The following is a 24,584-nucleotide window of genomic DNA, read 5'->3' on the forward strand; positions in this document are numbered from 1 at the left end:
ACCTCTCCTGGTCACTCCCCTGCCTCACCAAGTTAGTATCTTTATGGTGGAAGGTGCGAGGGTCATCCAGCTTCCCATGATGAGAACCAGGCTCCTAGCAAGGCCCAGTGATACTCCTGTCTCTATCTTGGTGTTTCTTCAGGCCCCACCACCATAACTCTAGCACTCCAGGCTCCCTCAAGCTGGACAGGAGTAGAAGCAGAAAAAAACTCCTCCAAATCAAAAGCACCGAAAAGAAAATCCTACTCAATTCTTACAAATACGAAATCCTCCAAAGGATTAGAACCCAGTTCCCCCCTGAACCTGAGCTTTCTTATTTTCTGCCCTCCTGAGAAGGGGAAAAGCCATCAATCTTCTCCCAGCAAGTCCAAAGGATCAGCCCAACTCAGTTCTCTCCAACTTTTGACTCTTCTTGCCAGACCTAGTAGATACTAGAACAGGAATCAAATTCTTCTCTCTTCCTCTACTCTCAGATGTGGGGCCTAATGGTGGCAGACCTTCCAGCCCTCTCCTCTCTGAAGGAAATCCTATTTAACCCAACCACTCCTGCCTGATTTGGTACGGGTTGAACTCATCCAGACAACCTCTAGGAGGAACCTCACAGGAAGGTCTACAAATTCCTGATTTATACCTACCCCAAAGACCAGGCTAGGGACCACAATACTGACAAACTGGAGACCCTAGGGTCCTTATAGCTGAATTCAGGAAAGCATGGGATAAACACAGTGGATCTCTAAGAGAGTAGTATGGGTTGTAAAGCAGAGTAGTTGGTGTGGATGAGCAAACTAGATAGGCCATATGGTCATTTTCTGTTGTCATGTTTCTATGGTGTGGGTCAGTGATTATACTGCTATGTTTGTTGGCTGTGTTAGTACTAGTATCAGTATGTGTCTTGGTTTTGGTGTGTGTGTTGGAATTGGTGTTGGTCTATATTGCTGTTGATGTGTGTGTGTGTGTGTGTGTGTGTGTTGGTGTCAGTGTGTTTTTTGTTGTTCATGTAGGTGTTGTGTATAAGCTGTCCTTTAAGAGCTGAGTCTGTACAGCCAACCCATGCTGCTTGACCAAGCAGATTGCATGTCTCATAGTAAGTCCTCACACATTCTTTATTATCTTCCTTATGTTACTCCTCATACCGACTACACAATGTTTCTCTGAGACCCTCCAGCAGAGACAGATGACTGTTCTATGTCTCTGAGCTTTGAGGTACAATTTGTGCAAACTCAGATACAAGTGCATGTGTAACACACAGATACAGAACCCATGGCCTTTGGAGCACACACAAGCTCCCTCTGTGATCTGCAACATGCTTGAGACCTCAGATACAGGCTGTTGCGAATTACAGGAAGCAAAACCATCCAGTGAGACAAATAACTTGCAGACTCCCTGGGGAAGCAGAAATAAATTCTTTGAATTCCTGCCTCAGGAAAAGGGGGCTTAAGAATTTTTTTTTTTTTTTTTTTAGCTCTAACGCAATTTTTCAGCAGTTTGAGACAGGTCCTACTGGACCGACTCTATATCTGCCTAGATGGTGAGAAGTATCTCTCTCCCACTCTCCCCATTAGTGGGGCCTCTGGTCACAGTGCCATTCTTGTTCATGCAGAACAGGAATCAGCTGAGGAAGGTGACACGGTGGGTACTGTAGACCTTCAGCCACACCAGGCCATCCTGACACAGTGCTGCTTAAACCTGGACTACATCCGCACTGAACATGCATATGGACTGGAACATATAGACTGGGGCTCCTCTGTATGCTGATTAATCTCTTACATATTCCTTGTGGAGATCCTGAAAACCTGACTAGCAGGATTAGGAAATCCCGTGTGAACATCATGGCTAAGCACTGCTGTAGAAGGTGACTCCCGGTGGCTTGGGACAGAGCAGAGGAGGGGTTTTCCCACATTAATTTTCTCTTGTTTTGGCCAAGTAGCCCTGTTTTTCTGTTATGGAACAGGATAATCCCACAGCCTCTATTCAGTGGAAGCAGGCACATCACAAAGTTAATGTTATGATGAATTTCTCATCTGCTGAGGAGCTGACAAAGACCTAATGGGCTTAACAGAAAACCCAGCAATGATCTTCTGAAAAAAATTAAACAGAATGCAATGCTTTGGGTCAGGAGTGGAGGAAAGGAAATATTACAAATGGCCGGTGAGTGACAAGGCTTGAGAGAATCATGAATGAAGTGGGGAAACAGCTTTATTTGCTCAGGAGGGTAAAGAGCTAAGCAGGAAAAATCCACAGCAAAAATTCAGGGTTTGCTGAGAACTTCCTAGCTAGTCTTCCCCTAAACTGGAATGTAAAGCCACAATGCAAACATCCAAAGACACAGACAACAGAGAAATGGAAAGCTGATTCCAGAGATTATAGAGGCTTAGGTATGGACACACCGACAGACACTGTCTTTACATATTGTGTGTACATGTGGCTGCATATATGTAAACCATGCACATCTCCAGATATTTGCACAGTAGAGAGCACAGACACACCCCACCTGCATTCAGAGAACAAAAACGCAGCTGTTCCACTCACAATACACTGCAGAGAAAACCTCTGGAATTCAGTTTCAAGTGGCATTTCCTGTCCCCCAGGAAACAAACTGGGAGCAAAGGCAAGTGGGGTAATAATGGGACATTCATAAAATAAACAGATAAATAAAAGGAAATCCAGTTTGGAATAAAAACTGACTCTCAGTACACTCAGCCCAGTGCTCTGGTCATGTCCATGTGTGCGAGGAGAGATCAGGGCAGAAACCACACCTCTCGGCGGACTCCAGCGTTTCTGCAGTTCCTCTCTCCCCAGATGCACCCTCTCATCACGCTGATTTCCTTAGCAGAAACAAGTTTAAGACTTCAAAAGATGCCGTTGTGGATCTCGTGGGCACCTGACTAGCTGACCTCTGCTCAAAGAGGCAAGACGTGGCATTTTGACCAGTCCTGACCCCCTCTTCCTTTTGAGGAAGGGTCTTCAAGAGGCAAAATGGTGCAGGGTAGTCCCTCCGGAAGAGCAGCTCTCTGCTCCCCTTCTCTCCAGCTCTTTAGTGCAGGTCCTCTTGGCGCTGGGCAGGATCCACAAGCCATGCAGCTCTCTTGTAACCCAGATTACAATCAGGCATCAGGAGCCATCTGCAGCCTGGCATGCACACAGAACCTGTCCCATACCCTCCTTAGCTGGGCTGGGCCATTCCAAAGCCTCTTTAGTTTGATTTAGATCTGCATCCAGGTCCCCATTCGTACTGATATTTAGGGCAGGGCTGTTGACTCTGTTCCAAGTGCTCTCACCATCTATGGAGGCGGAAGTCCTTATGCTGGAATGGCCAGGCCTTAACTGGTCCTTCTTTCCCAAAATGTTCTGCTTAATGATCTTGCGGAACGTGTGCCGGAACTCCCGGATTCGGTAGGCATAGATCAGTGGGTTCACCACTGAGTTGAAATGGGACAGGATGATGGCCTGGTTCATGAGCCACAGTTCTGGGCGGGGGCAGTGGGGACAGAAGAGGGTGAAGCAGTTGATGATGTGCAGCGGGAGCCAGCAGAAGGCGAAGAGCCCCACGATGATGGCCAGCGACTTGGCAGCGTGCAGCTCCTTCTGAAGGGTGGAGCGGGAACGCTCCCCGGGCAGCATCTTCAGCTCCATCTGCTTCAGCTGCCTGCGGGCCGCCATGAAGATCTTCAGGTAAATGCCCAGCATGAGCAGCAGGGGCCCCAGCACGCAGGCAAAAAAGTTATAATACACCATGTAGTCCATGGTGACCACCCTCTCAAACAGGCAAGCCACCATGGGCTGGGTGCAGTTGGATTCCTCTTTGCTTCGGTTATGCCAGCCCAGCATCGGTGTCAAGCCAATGATGAAGGACAGCAGCCAGCAGACGGCGATGATCACATTGGCACGCTGGCTGGTCACCAACCCATTATACCTGGAAAACAGAAGGAACATCTGATGAGCAGGTTGTTCATGCAAACAAGAAACATACTTTGAAATGTCTATATACAAATTCTAGAAGTCTACAAAAATAAGAGATGGGAGAGTTAAAGTGTAAAGCACTGGATGAAGAGATGGATATAATTGGCATCTCAAAGACCTGGTGTTAGGAGGATAACCAATAGGACTCTGTGATACCAGGGTACAAATGATATTCCAGTGATAGGGTGGATCAAATTGGTGTAGGGGTGGCACTATATGTTAGAGAGCATTGAGTCAACCAGAACAGTTCTGCAGGAAACAAAATATATATCACAAGTATATCAAAAATTTCCCCACTAACCCTCCATTTGCCCCAATTTTCCCTGTAAATCCATACCATATTGTAAAATGCACACCGCCCTAATGTCATACTTTTACCTTCATGCAAGACATCTCTGATTCCCCTGTCACCCTGATATTACCCCAGTCAACTACCTTAGATGTTCCAATTGTAAAAAGTCACTGTAAATAGTTAAATCTCTGTGTTATTTTTATTTTTTACTTTTATTTTTCTCCAAATCACATGTTAAATGTTAACATTTCAAAGTTATTATGTAAGTTAACCTTTCTATATTATTCTATAAGTTACAATGTGAAAATAAGCAGCCAATGACTTATTTCTGTTCAGTTACATGTGAACCGATGTGATATCTCGATCGAATGTCAGTATACAAAAACAAATAAATAAATAAAATGCAATGTTGAATCTTTATGGATAGAAATTCCAGGTGAAAAAGGGAATAAAATAGTAATGGGGATATATTACCATCCACCTGGCCAGAATGAACGCACATTCAATGAAATGCTAAAAGAAATCAGGGAAGCTAACAAAATCAGCAGTACAATTATCCCAGTATTGACCGGGTGAACGTTACATCAGGATATTCTAGAGAGGTAAAGTTCCTGGATGAAATAAATGACTGCTTCATGGACAAGCTAGTACAAGAACCAACAAGAGGGGAATCTATTTTAGACCTTGTCCTTAGTGGACCACAGGATTTGGTGTGAGAGGTAACAGTATTGGAGTCATTTGGCAATAGTGATCACATCATTATCAAATCTGACTTAATAACTGGAGGGACCCCAAAAAAGAAACCTACTATGACAGCATTTAACTTTCAAAATGGTGACTATGATAAAATGATGAAAATGGTTAGGGAAAAACTGAAAGGAACAACTGTAAAGGTTATGGGGTAGAGTTTAAAAGGTGCGTGCGTGCGTCCATGTGCGCGCGGCGGCGCTCGCACGTGGATGTGCAGATGTTATAAATTCTGTGGGCCACGCGTGCAATTAAGGAGCTTTCCTACCCCCCTACCTAAACTCCCTCCCTCGTCCCCTCTCCTCCCCACCCCCTAAACCCTTCGTGTAAACTTACTTTTGTTCTGTTTTCTTACTTACTGCTCCTTGGAGCAGAAGTAATCTGCGCGCGCCGGTCGGCTGCCGGCCCGCGCTTCCCCAAGATAGCAGCTAATAGCAGGCCGGCCTCCATCCCACCCTGCACCTCCTCACCCAGACCATGCTCTTGGCCCACCCCTTTTTCATGGCCCGGCACTTGTGCACGTATCGGCACTTACACACTTGGCTGGGCCCTTTTGAAAATGCTCGCAGCACGCACAGGGCCCAGCCACATACGTAAGTGCCAATTTTTACACACACGGCCATTTTAACATTCGACTGTAAGAGTTTAGTTCAGGCATGGATGTTGTTTAAAAATACCATCTTGGAAGCCTAGAACAGATGTTTTTCATGCATTAGAAAAGGTGGAAAGAAGGCTAAATGACTACCGGCATGAAATAAAGGTGAGGTGAGAGAGGCCATAATATCTAAAAGATCATCTTTCAAGAAACGGAAAAGGGATCCGAATGAAGAAAACAGGAAACAGCACAAGCACTGGCAAATCAGATGCAAAGCATTGATAAGGAAGGCAAAGAGAGAATTTGAAAAGAAGCTTGCAGTGAAAGCAAAAACTCATAATTAAAACTTTTTCAGGTACATTCAAGGTAAAAAGCAAGAGAGTCAGTTGGACCATTATCAAGGGGTAAAAGGAGCACTTAGGGATGAGAAAGCCATAGCAGAGATACTAAATTAATTCTTTGCATCACTATTCAGTAAGGAAGATGTAAGTGATATATCTATTCAAAAAAGAAACATTGCAAACCAAACCTATAAAATATCATATAATCATGCAAAAAGATCTTAATTGAAAAACCTTTAAATTTAATGAAATTGGACCATCAAAACACACATATGTGTGCACATAATCTTTATTCAGTATTTTCACTGCTAAGGGTCATAAATAATCATCAGTCCAGAAAAGACAAGTTCTTTAAAGCAAAAGCAATTTTTATATGTATTTTTTAAAATGCTTATAAAAAGGAAATACTTCCCCAGGTAAGTGCTCATCACGCCCAGCATGATATCATGTTTCAGATGTCTGCTTCAGGGGCTTCCAATGCATGCTTTAAATGACAGGAAGAGTATTTTCATAAAGGGGGAATCCCAGAGTCTCACATTTGTGTCAATATATGGTTTCTTAAGTGCCAGCAATGTTCGTGATGCTTTTGCTTTAAAGAACTTGTCTTTTGCTTTAAATAACTTGTCTTTTCTGGGCCAATGATTATTTATGTCCCTTAGTGGTGAAAATACTGAATAAAGATTATGTGCACACATATGTGTGTTTTGATGGTCCAATTTCATTAAATTTCAAGGTTTCTCAATTAAGATCTTTTTGCATGATTATATGATATTTTATAGGTTTGGTTTGCAACGATTCTCTTTTGAATTATTTACTTTGTTTGCACTTTTTGGACTTTTTTTTTCTTTTTGAAAGTTATACCTATGCCAGAAATTATATTCAAAGGGGACAATTCAGAGGAACTGAAACAAATCTCAGTGAACCTGGAAAATTTATTAGGACAAATTGACAAACTAAAGAGTAGTAAATCACCTGAACCAGATGGTATACATCCCACAGTGCTGAAAGAACTGAGAAATGAAATTGTGGTCTTGCTATTGGAAATGTGTAAACTATAATTAACATCATCTATACTACCTGAAGACCTGAAGGTTGCCATTGTAATGCCAATTTTTAAAAAGGGATCAAGGGGTGATCCAGGAAATTATAGACCAGTGAGTCTGACGTCTGTGCCAGGCAAAGTGGTAGAAACTATCATAAAGAACAAAATTGCTGGACATATAGATAAGCATAGTTTAATGGGACAAAGCCAACATGGATTTAGCCAAGGGAAGTCTTTCCTCACAAATTTGTGGAATTTTTTTGAAGGCATAAATAAACAAGTGGATAAAGGTGAGCCAGTTTATATAGTGTATCTGGAGTTCCAGAAAGCATTTGACAAAGTCCCTCATGAGAGACTTCTTGGGAAATTAGAAATTCATGGGATAGGTGGCAGTGTCCTATTGTGGATTGCCAACTGGTTAAAAGATAGAAAACACGATGATGACCATGGAAAGTATGGCGGCACGAGGTTCTCCCCATCGACGACGACGCTTCGCATCCATCTGGGGTCCTTATCTGCAATCATTATCCCATCGTGCGAGGAGTATGGCGCTGAATGATTGACCATTCTCTGCTCACTGACTGTCTGATCCCTCTAATGGACTGCACCTGGGTTTCCTACACGATTCCTCATTATTGTATCTGTTATTGGGGGGGGGGGGGGGGGGGGGGGGAGGGTTTGGTTCTCTGTCGGGGTAACAGTGATTTCATGTTGGGTTTGTTGCTCAGGAGAGAGATCTGACTACACTCTCTCTTGCGATGTTATTTTTCTCTATCAAAACCTAATAAAATTGTTTAAACATAAAAAGATAGAAAACACAGAGTAGGGTTAAATGGTAAATTTTCCCCATAGAAAAAGGTGAATTGTGGAGTGCCCAAGGGATCTGTTCTGGGACCAATGATTTTTAATATATTTATAAATGACCAAGAAATAGGAGCAACAAGTGAGGTGATCAAATTTGCCAATGTCACAAAATTATTCAAAGTTGTCAAATCACAAGAGGATTGTGAGAAATTGCAAGAGGATATTGCAAAACTGGGAGACTGGACATGCAAATAGCAAATGAAATTTAATGTAGACAAGTGCAAAGTGATGCACTTAGGGAAGAGTAACCCAAATTATAGCTACAAAATCCAAGGTTCCACGTTAGGAATCACCACTCAGGAAAACGATCTAGGTGCCATTGTTGAAAATATGTTGAAATCTTCTGCTCAGTGCAGCAGCAGCAGCCAAGAAAGGAAATACAATGCTAGGAATTATTAGGAAAGGAATGGAGAATAAAATAGAGAATATCATAATGCCTCTGTATCACTCCATGCTGCGACCTCATCTTGAGTATTGTGTTCAGTTCTGTTCACCACATCTCAAGAAAGATATAGCAGAATTAGAAAAGGTACAGAGAAAGGTGACCAAGATGATAAAGGCGATGGAATACTTTTCCTATGTAGAAAGGCTAAAAAGGTTAGGATTCTTTAGCTTGGAGAAGAGACAACTGAGGGGAGATATGATAGAGGTTTATAAAATAATGAATGGAACAAGAAAACGTTAATCAGTTGTATACTCTTTTGAAAAGTACAAAGACCAGGAGACACACAATGAAGTTACTAGGTAATATATTTAAAACTAATAAGAAAAAATATTTTTTTACTCAAGGCATAATTAAACACTAGAATTCGTTGCCAGAGGATGTGGTGAAAGCTGTTAGTGTAGCTGCATTTAAAAAAGGTTTGGACAAGTTCCCGAAGGAAAGGTCCATTAACCATTATTAAGGTAGAGTTTCAGAAATCCACTACTTATTCTTGGGCTAAGCAGCTTGGAATCTGTCTACCCCTTGGGATCCTGCCAGGTACTTGTGACCTGGTTTGGCCATTGTTCGAAATAGGATACTGGGCTTGTTGGACCTTTGGTCTGATCCAGTATGGCAAGCCTTATGTTTTTATGTTCTTATGAGAGGAACTAATGAGCATAGGTGCCCTCTACCAGCTGAACAGTGGGTGCACTATTCAGGGGAATGAGACCCAATTAGCATAGGCACTCTCTACCACGTTGGTCTCTCAGAACTCCACCCTGGGGGTTTGTGGGTCTGTTATTCATAGATAGGGGTTATAAGCTTCTGTTCATATTCCAGTATTAGGGCTCAAGAAAATATTATTTTCTTTCTTTTTTTCTTTATATGGTTAAAATCATTTATAGCCCATACTCCCTCAGGTTCAAGGTGAGGAACAAGATACATTTGTAAAATCACATCCACACATATTCACTCACTAAACACAAAGAATAGCTGATGACTATTCTTTCCCCCCCCCCCCCCCCCCCCCCAAAAAAAAAGGCACCCAGCCATTTAAAAAGCCATTAACAATAAGTGAGCACATTAACCCTCATCACAAAGGGAAATCGAAAATGAATGTCAATTAGATTTCAATCAAGCAGTGACAAAGGAAGCAGGGGCGACATAACACAATCTGCCCCTGCTGCTACATATGAGAATGTCCACCAGATGTGCAGAGAGGAGGCTCAGGCCATCCTCGCAGGGCGAGCTTTCCAGGGATTTCTGGGATGTCTGCGGTCAGGTTCTCGTACCTTGCTGCTTGGGTGGGGTATTCCTCACACATTTCAGGTGACTTGTTTCACACAAGAGAACATGGTGGCAGATATTTTCTCCCATTTCTCAGAGTTGTTTTTAAAAGCTAAATAAATGTATGACCGCCTTCCACACCAACAGCTGGTGATGCATTTTATGGGAGGGCAGCAGTAAGACGAGGAATGGATGAAACAAGAAAGTTTCCCCTCTTTTATAAGTTTCAATGTATTTTTGGCAGATTTCTTAAATCCTGTTTTCACAATGTCAATGTAGCTATGAAACAATAAATCTCTCTGTGGCTTCTGCGCATTTTCTGCCTTGTGTGATTCTCCTCCCTAGCATCAGTTTTCACTATGAGCTTCATATTCAAAAGCCTGGTGAGCAGCAAAGTTACCCGGGCAGCTTTATCCACATACGCAGTGTCCCATTATCGGGTAAAATGGCGCTGAATATGCACGGGTAACTGTCGCTCACCAAGCTTTTCAATGTGGATCTCATCATGCGTCTCCCATTCTTCATAACTAACATTCAACGTGCGTGATTTCCTGTGAAATTGCATACCAAATGTAATTCTGTACTGCTTATGTACCTGTTAAAGATGCCCTCCTGTTTGGTCTGCTGTTCTAGACTGCCCCACAGAGAGGGCACTGCAGAGGCCGGACCTGGCAGCCTTCAGACATTGGATTCACTCCTGTCCTTTCCATACTATTTTACTTTTGGCAGCTGAAAGGATTTTGTGAGAACTATTAAGGAAAGTTGCTACACGAATGACATTTCCTTTGTAGATTTTGTCCTTGCAGGAGATGAACGGAGGGAAGTGCAATATATAGAGAGGTATTAAGGAGGAGAGGCAGGGTGTCGGAAGAGGAGACGAAAGTGGATGGTGGTAGAGGGAAGGAATGCAGAGCAGGCAGAGAATTAAAGGTGATGGAAGAGATGGAGGAGGACCAATGTCAGGCTGCAGTTAGCATGTGGATGTATTTCGAGGTGTCGCCTGTAACCGTGGGATAGCAGCTGTACAGTTTCAAAATTTCTGTTGAAAATACTGCAGCCAAGTCTGAAATACTAGAAGATCTTTTCTCAGATATGCTATTCCAAGACCAAATATTTTTTTTCCAGTTTATCAGGTCAAATGTTAATGAGTTTTTAATGGTTCCAACCTCCTTAACCCCATACACCCCTTACGCTATCTGTCACAGTAGAGAGATTGATGTGCTCTATTTTACTAAATGTTCAGATTCAAACAGAGAGATGATTTAATGAGGGGACAACAAGCACTCAGCCACCCCTGTGGGGTCTGAGATCTCTGACACCAAGACCAAGATGATGAGTATCCGGACAAGTCAGGCAAAGAAACTAATCTTTTCCTCTCCCATCACAACTGTAATCAGCAGTAAGCAGCAAACCCAGAAATAGTCCTTCCCTATAAAGCAATGCATCTGGAATTAGATAATCCCTACAAACCTCAAAACGCCCAAACCTTGCAGCCCTAGAATCACTTTCCTGTAAACATGTATTCAGATAATTCCTGCAGACCCAGAACCAAACATATAAGTCAGACAGTTCCCAGACTCAGACAATTTACAAACATGTAATCGGGCAGCTTCCTGCAGACCCAGAACCAAACATATAAATCAGACAGTTCCCAGACTCAGACAATTTACAAACATGTAATCAGACAATTCCTGCAGACCCAGAACCAAACATATAAATCAGACAGTTCCCAGACTCAGACAATTTACAAACATGTAATCAGACAATTCCTGCAGACCCAGAACCAAACATATAAATCAGACAGTTCCCAGACTCAGACAATTTACAAACATGTAATCGGGCAGCTTCCTGCAGACCAGAATCAAGCAATCCCTGCTGATTCACAACTAATTTCCTACAAACATAATCAGGCAATTTCCCTCAAACCCAGAACCAGACAATCCCTGCAGTCCCAGAACCAGACAATGCTCACATTCTTATAATCAGACAATTTCCTGCCGACCCAGAACCAGACCCAGACCATTTCCTATCAACAAACAAATTATCAGACAATCTCTGCAATCCTAAAATCAAACTATGCAAACCAGAATGGAGATGTTACTGTGATGAGCAGATGTGTTACAGATTATAGAAGATGAGGTGGTGTTATTCTATTGAAGCTGGACCCCAAGGGATTGTCATTAAAGAGTTTTCTGATTTAATAATTTTAGTAATACACCATTCCTCTGTTTTTGTGTATTAATGACTTTCTGCTACCTTTCTCTTGTGTCCTTCCCAGTCTAAGATAGACCTGCTCAGCAGCTTTAGATACATCATTTCCCAGGCCTGGGAAGTTGCACTGAAGGAGGCACTTCCTGTCCTTGCCCCATCTTACCTGAGTGGGATTCGGATGGCGATGTATCTATCAATGGCAATCGCTAGTAGACTGAAAATGGAGCTCTGGGTTAGAACCAAAACGAAACAGGCAATGAAGAGGCAGCCATGGAAAAAGGCACAGAAGCCTGTGCTGATGGTAATGGCGAAAGGAATAGCCAAGACACCAACCGCAATGTCTGCAGCTGCCAAGGACACCACAAAATAGTTGGTGGCGTTCTGCAAGTTGCTGTTCAGCCAGACAGCCCAGCAGACCAGGATATTGCCCAGGATGGCCAGAACAGCAATGAGAACCTCCAGGACAATGTACACCAGGCCCTCAGTGACCCCGCTCTCATCCTCTACCATACTGTGGTTGGTCATGTCAGCCTGGGGATGTGCCTGAGGAGCTCAGCATTTATATCGGCAACTCACAGCTCCTCTCAAAGTCCAGCAATCTCTCTCAGGAATGGTTCCTGTAGGCAGAGGGAGACTGGACCCCTCTCTTCTGTGGGGCAGAATAATGTTCAAATCTATCCAGGCTCAGCCAGCTCTGGCTGGAGTCTTCTCTAATGCTGGGGCGGTCAGGTAACGCTTGAAGGAAGTAACCAGGAGAGAAACAAAACTCAGTGGAAGAATCAGGGAGGTAGCTCAGGCCGTGTGATCCAGAGAAAGAAGTGCTAGGCAGAGCCTTGGGGGCTTTGTCATGGTTGCAATTTGTGATCTGTATGACCAGCAGGTTCACGAAATCTTCCAGCTTTCTTTTCTCTCTCTCTCTCTCTCTTTTTTTTTTTTTGGTGAAAACCGAGGAAATGTTCTGTTGTTGCAAACTTCTGATATCACCTGGAGATTTCCTAGAATGAGATTAGAGTGAGTGAGCTTCAAACAGAGACAGCCAGAGACAGTGACAGACAGAGACAGCCTGGTTTCACAGCTTATGGAGAAAACATCTATAAAATCAGAGTGTGCAACAAAGGTTACAAACAGTGATTGATTTTTCCTCTACTATGGCAACGAACTGGACTAGCAAGTTAAGCCAAAAAGCAGGCCAATCCAGTAAATTACAGTTAGGAAGAGTAAGGAAGTACACAAACGGAGACAGAGCAGATACTGAAGAAAGATAAGATGAGACTTGTAGAAGAATATTTAAAGATTCCTGGAGCAGCTAAACTTTCTTTGCTACTTGCTTGTATGGGGTGGTGGTACATGATGTGGCCACACATGGGCATATACACACTACAGTTACAGACATGTGGACTTACACTAAACATCAGGCACACTCACCTCTTTCTGCTACAGCCAGAGCACAGCAAGGACAGGGGATACCAGTTATTTACACCCAGACTGTATGAAAACTTCGCACAATGACATCTCATGTTTTGCCCTAACACTAAATGGGGTATCAGCAGAAACAGCTGGGGAGTGGAGAAGGAAGCCCAACCAGAGATCTCAGGGGGTTCAATGCTAACATCTGGAGTCTACCAGCATTTCCCTGCCCACTAACATATTCATGGTACCAGAGCCTGGGATTTTCCCCATTTACACTTTATAATCCAGGTGATTGGAGCACTGCCGGGCTGCCACTGCTGATTGGCCCCTGGCCTTGCCTGCCCGGATTAAGAAACACACTGACTAGTACATGAAGGGTTATTGAAATGGAACTTAGGTATCACAAACTACCGTCTTAACCCCTAATTAACATGTCTTAAATGTTGTGTCGACCTAGAGTACGAATGCTCATTTTGTAAACCGTTATGATCTTCTGTTGGAACGATGGCATATAAAATGCCTAAATAAATAAAATAAAATAAATAATCCAACCTGCAGCAGGTGTCCTTGTTAAGCAATGGCTAGGACTTCCTCTCCCAGGGGCTTTGAGAGCTGCCCAGCCCAATAAGTAGAGGTCAGATCCAGGAATCAAACCCTGACCCCAATGATTCTCTCATGGATATGCTAGCACAGAATGTGTTGGCAGATAAGGAGCATAAATCCCATCCAGTCGGCACATTTTCCCTCCTGGTGGAAGGCCTTACACCCCTCTTGATCTCTGCCCATCCCAATCTTTCTTGAATTTTGTTACTGTTTTTGTTTCTACCACTTCTCCTAGAAAGCCACGAAGAAATATGCACAATATTAATACATGCAAAGCTTCAAACTACGGAGGTGAGAAAGAAAAGAGGATACCCAGGTTACAGAAGCCCTGGAAAGGTTATGAGGGCAACAGAAGCACAGGATGATGAGTAACTGGGACAGAGACACAGGAAAAAAAGAGGGGTTGCAGGGGGAAATAACCAGAGATTTAGATGCATTCAGCATAAACAAGTTATGAATAATGATGGGAAAAAAGAAGAGAGCTAGAGAGAGTAAAAGAGAGTGTTGCAATGGGAGAAGCTTCAAGGAGTAGCAAGCCAGACAGCTCCTTCCCCTGAGTCAGAACCAAATGAGCAAGTCTGTCTTCATCTTGAAAAAAAATCATATTTAGGTTTAAACTTTTTATTGAATAAAATGTTGCAAACCATCTGGGCGGCATACGTTACTCCTTATGTATATCAAAACATAATCCAGAAATAAATCACTAATTTGTATCCCATAATCCAACCCTGCTTTAATCCCTCCCCAGTCCCCAATAAACCCCCCCCCCCCCCCATTATCCCCTCCACAATTTCATATCCAACCCTCTCTCCCTTTACTGTCAGCTCCCCCGAAACGCACCACACCCTCTGACAACATCCGCCAGATTAGGAGTTTCAAATCTCACTTCCTTCTCTTGCAGGAAGATACTGAATGGATGTAGCCCAAATAGCCAAGAACGATTTCTGGAATTGCTTCCACTGAGAAGCTGATGTCCTCTCGTAAAAGCAGAAGCAGGAGATATGATCTAATCGAGGGAAATTCTGGGATGCGGATGGGATTTCTGGTGGCGCAATGGTTTGGTTTTTACTGCTGGCATGGCATGGTTTTCGGGGATGATCTCAAACGAATGGCTCTCTCTATTTGTGCCTGCAAACATTATGCTCATTATTGAGTGTAACTGAATAACCTATGTCTCTTGCAGTCTTGTCTCCCTAAGAAAGAAAAAAGGTTTAAAAAAGATGTTCCTTTTGGGAATACAGATCCACTGGCTGCATTTTCCATTTGCATCAAGCACTGCCAGAAAGAAGGTGGCCTAACCTCCCTCCAAGTCAGCAAGCTTCCCTTTTCCTATTTACTGTTCTTAACGTGGAAGAGTAATATACAGACAACACAGGTCAAATACGATGCAACAGAAAGTATTACAGAACAAGAAAGCACGGAAACATAAATCAAAGAAGAGAAATGCAAACTCTCACCAGCTCTTGCATTGCTTATATTTATCTCCCTGCAGGTCTCCTTCACTGTTTATTTTCTAACCCAGACATCATCACATTATATTTTGACCTAATGTCATATCAAAGAGCTGATTATTTTATGCCAGTACGTCTGTGTCTGTGCACAGGATCAGAAAATCCATCAATCTATGAAGTGAGTTTCCTCCAAAATGAAATCATGCAATCAAGCATAAAAATCATACTTCAAACTTCAAACATAAAATACAATCATAATGAATATAAACCCATCAAATCCAATTCGCAATCCCTCCCAGTCTTATAAGCCACCTCGCTCCTACGCCATAAATACAATCCATTAAAACAAATTCACGCCTTCTCCACCTTCAAGTAAAACCAGCACAAAATAACCGCTCTTAATTGTAATTTTTACAGTGAAAGAAGAGTTGTGCATTGCCCTGGAAGCTTCCTTACATTTAGTTCTCTCTCTTCTCTGCAAGCAATGGCCTGAAACCCTCTTAATAGTTTTGTGATCATTGAATAAGAGGCTTCTGGGAGTCCCCTCCAGCACATGGCTGATTTCAGGATGGTGGGGGGGGAGGAAGTATCTGGAGATTGGGATAGATTACACAGAAGGGTGATCACAAAGCAATCCTCTGATTCCTGAAAAAGTTGAAACGATTTACCCCTGGAAGGCATGCAAAAACTCCCGCTACCTCTCATCCGTAGCCAGCCAGCAGCTGTTTGCATTACTCTGCAGTAATTGGATTCTTTTTTTTCTTTATTCCCCTGAGCTATGTTTCTTCCTTTCCTTTTATTAAATAAACCTTTGTTGATTCTCTCCTGTTTCTTGCTATTATTGGGAATGTTCTGTGTTATGCCACAAATGGTCTCCTGCTGACTTTGCTGGTGATTTTGTTTTAGTTGAGCTGGCGTGGTCCGGTCTCTGGCATGATGGGTTCCTAGTGTGTCAGAGTTCACTTCCAGTTCTGGTACTGCCCACTCTGCATCCTGCCCCTGCTCCTGGTTTAGGAAAGCAGTATTTACAATGCAACTAAATTATTATTTAACCACAACTGATGTCTCCAAGCATGCTACTGGGGATTTTTTTTTCTTAATTCTGAAAGCCGGCAGCACTGGGCATCCTCACCGTTTCAGCCACTCTCTGGAAGGTTCCCAGGACTGCCCAAACGTTATTTCCTCCCTCTCAGGCTCTGTAACTTTCTTAGCAGGGTCCTTCATTTTCAGTTTTTATTTTATTTTCCCCAGTAATGTTATCAATGTTTATTATAACAAACAAAAATGGGAGAAAATCAGTGGGAAAACGACTCAAAGGCTGGGTGACATCACACATTAATGGCACCGTAGAGGTTGAATTACCTCATCCATTACTAGAATGGTGAAAAATCAATCATTCAACTAATTGGGGTGTCTTTAAGGTAAGAAGCCAAAGACTTTGAGGAATGGAATGCAACCTGCACCAATCCTGCCCAATTAAAGACCCTGACCTATGCAGAGCCTTGAATCAGAAACAGCAAACCTGGCTGCATCCATTGCATCGTCCTCCCACACCCCCCATATAACAAAAGCTCCAATGGTCTCTGGATTTACCTCATATTTGTATTTATTTATTCTATTTAAAATCTTGTATATACCACTTCTACAATGGAAGGTAGATTGAAGCGGTTTTCAAAAGTAGTCATATACTTGTAGTGTTGTAGTCATACTGGTCATAGAAAACAAATGTCACTGATTTACTGTCTCCTGCACATCAGGATTTGTGATCTACCTTTTTGACTAAGCCAGCCAAATTGTTCACTCCCATGTTTATCAGAATTTGTCAAACAATCTTTAAGAATGAATCTTGCATCTCCAACTGAACATTGAAATAGGTTTGCTATTGCATTTGTCCAATATGTTTAATTGTTCAACCACAAATTCTTTTGAATTCATATCAACAAAATAACAAAAGATGAGACAGGAAGTCTGGAGATTTTACAGCAATGGGAAAAATTAGGGAGAGCAGCCTGGCAACCTTAGATGTTAGCAAAATAAGGGAAGGGAACTATAGATGAAGTTGTACTTCCAGAACATGGGTCCAAAAAACTACCCTGTCAGGATCTCCCTGTCAGGATCTCCATTTGAGATGGATCAGATACCAAATTCAGAAATAATTACGGAGAGACAGACAAGCACACAGATACAGTGCTGACATAAGTCTTCTTCCCTTTGGAAAGTAAACTAAAAAGACTAATCAAGAAGTGAGGAACGATATTGTATAACTACTTTTTGGCTTTGCCTCTAGGAGGCACCACTGCTTTCACATTATCTTCCCCTTCATCTGGATATACACAGCACAGGGGCTGGGCAGAACCTCAGGAGGCTCCCCATTCTCCCTTCTTGATTTTACAGAAAGTACACCACCAGGCAAATTTTAATAGTCCCACGCACGCCAAAGCTGGGAGGTACGCGAGTATCTCGGGCCAGCGAGCACAGCGCGGATTTTAAGAAGCACCTGAATACGTGCATAACGCACACAGGGTCAGGGTGTGGGCGGGGCATGTGAGGGACATGGGTGGTCCAGGTATGTAACATGAAATGTGTGCTTAAGTATTTATGCACACAAGCGTGCACCAGGGTCAGTGTAACTTTACTTCTGCTATGGATAGCATGTAAGTAATGAAACAAAAAAAAAAAAAGAGGCTAGTTAGCAAGATTTTAAGGGTTGGGGCTAAAAGGGTAAAAAGGAGGCATATTAACTAGGGGGTTAGGAAGTCCTATCCTTTACCTGGGCGAACTGGGAATGGAGTGGGGAAACTGGTAATTGCGTCAGCACAAGAATCTAATAAAATCCCCCCACTTATGTGGTACAGCTGGTATTTGCGCGCCCATGCACACGTCATATAAAATTGCACGTACAGCTGATTTTATATTATATGTGCATATACCCACATATGTTATAAAATGGTCGTGTCTCTGAGCACGAGCTGCCATACGTGTATATACGTGGATCCGCGTGGCTGTTTGAAAATTTTCATCTAAGGTTCCAAGACCTCTTTGAGAACATCACTCCACAGGAGCTGCACTTTGCATTACTAGAGAGCTGAGGAGTGGAAATATCCTTTGTATACAGCCTATCCCTATGGCACAAGTATATTCAGTCCTTCGTGTGTGACTTGTGCTCCACAGAGTATCTGCTCTGAAAGGGCACCTCCCTAGTCAGCAATTTCAGCTATTCAGAAAATAGAGAATTTGATTGAGTATAATTACTTATACTTTAATGATATCATCATCAGATGTTGTCTTTCATGATGTGCATTCATTTCAATCCAAATAGTAAAATGCAACAAATAAGTTGATTTTTGGTTTGGTTCAGGTCAACCAAATTGAATGTTTGTGATCCCTGAAAAATTCAAATCCTTTTTGGCACATTTGGTTCTGTCCCATTAAAGTCTATGGGGGAAGCAAAGCCATGTATTTTTTTTTAGATTTGAAGTCAAAGAGCAGAGCCAGTTGGAGATGGGACAAAAAAGGATCAGGATCAATCATGTTTTAGCAATTCTTCAACAGGCTATCCCAGCTGGCAGCTTCATGTCATGACATCATCATCTTTTTAGGTAAAAGTTAAGCAGTCACCATTTTATACAAGAGAAAGCAATGTGTGCTGTCCATCTGTGTCTAGAGTAGCAGAAGAAAAGCTGTAATCCCTATAAGAGGGTTGCAGCATGTGTCAATCTGAATAAGACCTGGCTCTATGTCATAAGGAACTGGCTATTCCAGTCCTGATTTCACCCTATTGCCTGCAGGGGCTTGTAGTTCTGATTTTCCTAAGTTAGCAATGGGACAATTATAACTACAAGTCCCTGAATGCACTAGGGTAACACCAGGACTGGATCAGGCTATTCCTTATGACCTGGAACTAGGTGGAAACCCAAACTACAACTAACACTGTGCCAGTGGCTTTAAGAAAGTGGCACAGAGATTGTTTATCTGTTTCTGCGCTGTAGTAACTTTCCTGCTTTCTCTGTGTAAGAGAGTCAGTGTGACAGTGTACTGATTCTTGTGTGTGTGTTTGTGTGACTTATTTTCCTAAGTGTACATAGTCACTTGGCAAGCATCACTAGTTTACTCACTGTGCACTCTTTGTGATAAAAGTGACTGGCTGGTCTGCTCTCTGTGTGTGTTCACACAGTTTACTAGAGTGACAAACATTGTAACATTAGAAGCTCCTATCCACTAGTGATCTGCTTTAATAAAGTGCATCATGTCACTGGCATCAAGAAGTGAACATGGCAATAGGAGAGGAAGAGGGATGAGGACCAGCACAAATAGCAGTAGTGATGAGAGGCATAGGATGAGGACAGAAGTCCTCCTTTTCAGCTTTTTTTAAGAAGACCAGCTAGAGTTGCAGGGTTAGCTGCTCACATTGTCGCTGTTCATATGAAACACGGTCAGTAAAAGGCAAACGCGAAGGATGGCTGCAGCAGCACTAAGAGTGCCCTAGGAGTAGGGGGCGTCAGCCAAAACCATCACAGCGGTCTCTGCTCTGTTCTGACCAGGGTCTGCAGCCGACCTGTGCAGAGCCTGCTGATTCAGATGAATCATGGGAGGGATTCAGAGATTTAGAGGAAGAAGATCAGAAGTTGAGCAGCTGAGGAGGATGGGAGAACCTATTTACTGGCATGATATCCAGTGAGCAGCTGAAGGGCAGTAAGCAATCCCACCAAGGCTGTAACTCAAAAAGAATTGAAGAGTTCCAGAGAAATACAATCAGAATGGTACAGGGTCTACCTACACCAGAAGACTTATCAGAGGAGACTGGAGAACTTAAATATGTATGCCCTAGAGGTGAGGAGAGGAGAGACAGGGGAGATTTGACACAGACTTTTAAATATCTGAAAAGTATGCACAAGGGACAAACATCTTCCAGTGGAAAGGAAGCTGTAGCACTAGGACTTATGAAACTGCAGAGGGGTAGATTCAGGAACATGATGATCAGGACCTGGAAAGGGTCATGGATACCCGGATTGCCCTCATGGAGGAGATGGTGAAGACAACAACTGAACATTTTCCTGGGCAAACTGGATGGACCATTTTGATCTTTATCTGCCGTCATTATGTTACTAAGATAACCCTCACCCCCACCCCTACCTCCAGGAACAGCAGACAGTCTAAAGCATGAGAGAGCCTCCGGCCTTTTACCTCCTTATCAGCACTCAACCCCAGCCCCAGCAGCAGCAGCAGCATCCAAAGAGAAGGAGAGGGAATCCCACAAGACATCAGAGGCATGAAGGCATTTTACAGTTCTGCAGTTTCACTGCTTTGCAGCCATCAGTAGAGGGAAAGGTATTGGGGGCCATTTTTTCCAAACAGTGACAATGCTCCATCATTTGCAAAAACAACACCCATTAGTGTCAGTTTTAGGACTCCATCTTCCACTCAAAGCAGCAGCAGGAGCAGGAAAGCCACAGCTGACACCCCCCCCCCCCCCCTCCACACACACACACACAGCGAGTTGGCAGACCAGCAGCCTCCACCCCTAAGTGACTGATAAACCCCATAGAGCAGGTGGGATGGTGCGCCGAATCACTGTTCAAAGGCAAGAGGCAGGCAGCACTGAAGGTGGTGACACGGACCACCAGGGAAATGATTGTCCTGGATAACAAGCTCCCATAGGTGATGGAGAATATTGGATTTAAGTGGCTGCTGTACATCTCAGCCCCAAATTATAAAGTTCCCTCCAGGACATTTAGCTGCTAGGTGATTCCAACCCTATAGAGAAAGTGCTGCGTCCAGGTGCAGCCTGCATAGGAACCAACTTTTCAAAATGATTGGGGGTGCTAAGCTCAATAAACATTATCCCTCTCTGGACACAGTGAAGGAGATTGCTGAATACTGAGGCTGCTTAAGCACCCACTGCACCCCAGAGTTGGCATGTATTCATGCAGGCATTGCTGGCCAAAGCAGAGGGGAGCAGCAGCATCCATATCACTAGTGACATCTGGACCAGCTGGAACATTACACATGCCCACTTCTCTCTGCCAGAAGTCTGGTGGCAGCTGGATGAGGCAGGGTCAGGAAGCATCTCTCATGGGGGTGCACCAGCAGGATACCTGTGGGCTGTTCTGCATACACCAGAGTCATACCTCTGACTAATTTGCCACTAGATCCTCTGAGTACATGAGCAGCACATCTCATTTTTTCTTTTAGTCAGGTCTTCTACCAGAGTTCTTCCATTTCCCATCATCTCATTCACTCTTTCAATAGAGATCATGTCCTTCAGCCAGGGCTGGTGCAAGGGTATTAGGCACCCTAGGTGAACCTTCTGTCTTGCGCTTGCTCCTCCTCCCTCCTAGTCCAGGCCCCGGCCCCGACCTCATTCACTCAAGACAGGCCCCCTCTCTCACACACAATTAGGTTCCTTGTCTCACTCACACATGCACCCTTACAGGCTCCCTCCCTAACTCTCACTAACACCATTGCTCTCTCGTACACACACAGTTCCTCTCACACACACACAAACAGAGGCGCCGCTCATGATCCACAGAGACTCTGCTTCTCTCGGCTGTGAATGGAATGGGCTCTGCTCACGGCTCCATATGGCTGCTCTTTGCCACCCCCTAATGGCTGCTGCCCTAGGCGACCACCTAGTTCGCCTATTGGGATGCACCGGCCCTGCCTTCAGCTCGTTTTCAGCAGAGGTGCTCAAACCAGTCCTCAGGGGCCCCCCCAGCCAGTCGGGTTCTCAGGATATATATAGAAGGTCTGCGGACCTCTGATCCACAGATTTCTCTGTTACTATGAGGTAATATTCAAAGGTATTTGGGGTAAAGCATTGTTTTAGGTGCAGAAGTGTCCGGTTATAAAATTGTCACTCCATATGCAGGTAACCCTATAGGCGCACCATCTTCACTCGCATGCAGAGTTGGTTTTACTTTATAAAATTCAGCAGCATGGGCATCACTTTTCAGGAAAAAGCTGCAGCACCAAATAGCAGTGGTAACTTGTGCCGGTAGATTTGCTGAGATCATTTTCAAAGTAAATTTATGTGCATAAGTCTGCTTTGAAAACTGATGTAACTTAATGTGGCCTCCCCCCCCCCCCCCCCCCCCCCCACCTCTGTTTCACGTCAGTATTTATCCAAGATCCCTGCACTAAAGAGGCTTTTCTCTACCGTTACAACTAAGTTCCTTCTAAGGAAGTCTGTACAATTCCAAGTCATTTTTGCTTTACCAATTCATCTTTTTTACTTCTCTTATATATTTTATAACTTTTGTAATCCAAGTTCCAATTTTATTACATTGCATATCTCTCAGGTTGTATCCTATATGCTTTTGCCTAATATTATCTGGTAGCTGCTTTGAGCTGCATGGAAGCTAAGTTACAAATTTGTTAAAATAAAAATAAACTCCAATAGCAAATGTTTCTATAGAATTGGTATTCTTTTGGTCGATTATCATAATATTCATCTTCATTCCATTGACCTTTCAGGTTATGCAGAATCTGTTTAGCATCTCTTGTAGGCTGACTTCTGTTAGAACCAGAGGTCCCAATTCCTCGCCAACTACCGCTTCCCCCAGAGCTGGCCCACATTATCCTAAACCATAAAATCAAGCCAATAGACAGTAAGGATTGTTTTCCGTTGTCCTCCAAATCTGTCGATTTCAAAAAGAGAAGGCTGCAGAGCTGGACAGAAGCAGCATATCCTGAGGATGGAAAAGTGAACTTCTAGCAGAAGGCAGGGGAAGCAGCTCTTCTGGACAATGAGACTTGGAAAAGAAATATACTATTTGTTAGTCAAGCATCTTTGTGGAAAAAAAAATATTTGTAAAAAAAACAAAAAAAAAAACCAACCACCAAAACTTGTCTTTCCCAAGACTTTATTTATTTGGGGATTAATTCCTGTCTCTCACTGCACACAGCTTATAAGTTTTGGGATGCAGGAAAAGTCACTACATAAAACATCTGGCAGCGGCTCCTTTCTAGAAAGCACAGTTTCTCTTAGCGAGCAAGAAGTACCTGCAGGATTTTAATGGACCAAGCACCAGATGTTGGAGTCCCTACTTCAGATGTGCTCTGGAAAGCTCAGGGGCTCCGATGCAAGAAATGAAAGCCTCGAGAAATTCCAGGTGTTTTCTGCACCGGTAAAACTTCTACAGTTCTGAACTTTTGGTGATCAAAAAGTGCCTTTTTTTTTTTTTACAAGCAAATGTGAATAGAAATTCATAGAATAAGCAGCAGGAAGTAACTTGAAATGTCTCATTTTTGCTCTGTAACATCATTAATGACCATTAGCAAGCACAAAACAAACCTCGCCCAGAGGCAATGCTGAACCTCCCGGTGCCATTCAAACAATGGCTGAAAACGAGAGGTGGCATTACCGACCCCCCCAGGGCTGCAGCCACCCCTCAGCCTCTGTATCCGGCCCAACTTCTGCTTCAAGATCAGGGCTCCACGGGCACAACCAGAAAAGAAGCAACTTGCCTGCCAGTTTGGATTGGGAGGGCGAGAAGACGAGGAGAGAGCAGAATCGGTAACTCCTGCACTCCTCTTTCTGTCTGTCTCGGTAACGCATCTGAACCCCGACTCTCAAAGATGCCCCGAGCTGCCTCTCTCCGGGATAACCCTGAACCCCCCTTTCTCAACGATGGCACTCAGCCCCCCTCCCTGATCCCACTCAGTGATTCCCCTCAGCTCCCCCTTTCTGTCCCCCCTCTTTTATGAATACTCCCGAGTCACCCCAGTGAGCCCCTGATCGCTCCCTCTTCACCTTTTGTAGCTGTCCGTCCCCGCTTGCACTGGTCCAGCTGCGGTCTGCCGGGTCGGGAGATGCTTCGCTAAAAGCAGATCCGGTAAAGCTCTGCCGGAGCCGTCACAACGCATCGGCTCCGGCCATCAGTGCGAAGGGCGGTACCGGACCCTGCTCCGGTGTCGGTTTGCCTCCGGCTGCTGCTCCTTCTCCGCTTTGTGAATCAGAAAGTGAAGCGCATTGTGCCCGGGGGAGCCGCTTCCGACTCTCTGTCTCCCCCTACAGTCCCTGTCCGGTTCCGCAGCCCCATTCCGACCCTGGGCACCGCTGCTCTGGACACCTATGACCTCTCTCCCCTGGGGACACAGGGCAGCGAGAGCCCCCCCCCCCCCCCCCCCGAGGACATTGTGGGAACCAAAAGCCCCCCCCCCTTCCCTGGGGACACCTATAACCTCTCTCCCCGGGGCACCCAGAGCAGCGAGAACCCCTCTCCCCTAGGAATACCGCAGGCACCCATAATGTCTGCCCCCCCCCCTAGGAATACCGCAGGCACCCATAATGTCTGCCCCCCCCCCCCCCCCCCCGGGACATCAGGTACCCAGATCCCCTCTCCCCTGGGACCGGGC

General features: G+C 44.0%; 1 protein-coding gene across 1 annotated transcript; it reads right to left on the reverse strand.

Moving 5' to 3' along the window:
* Nucleotides 1-2,178: 2,178 nt before the first annotated feature.
* Nucleotides 2,179-24,114, reverse strand: LOC115073175 (adenosine receptor A2a-like). Its single transcript, XM_029571404.1, has 3 exons — nt 23,980-24,114; nt 11,927-12,758; nt 2,179-3,913 (listed from the first exon to the last, which is right to left on the reverse strand). Exons 2-3 carry the CDS (start codon nt 12,286-12,288, stop codon nt 3,112-3,114), a joined length of 1,164 nt encoding a protein of 387 aa, XP_029427264.1. The 5' UTR covers nt 12,289-12,758; nt 23,980-24,114; the 3' UTR covers nt 2,179-3,111.
* Nucleotides 24,115-24,584: the final 470 nt, after the last annotated feature.

Source organism: Rhinatrema bivittatum, chromosome 11, assembly GCF_901001135.1.
Source record: "Rhinatrema bivittatum chromosome 11, aRhiBiv1.1, whole genome shotgun sequence".
NCBI lineage: Eukaryota > Metazoa > Chordata > Amphibia > Gymnophiona > Rhinatrematidae > Rhinatrema > Rhinatrema bivittatum.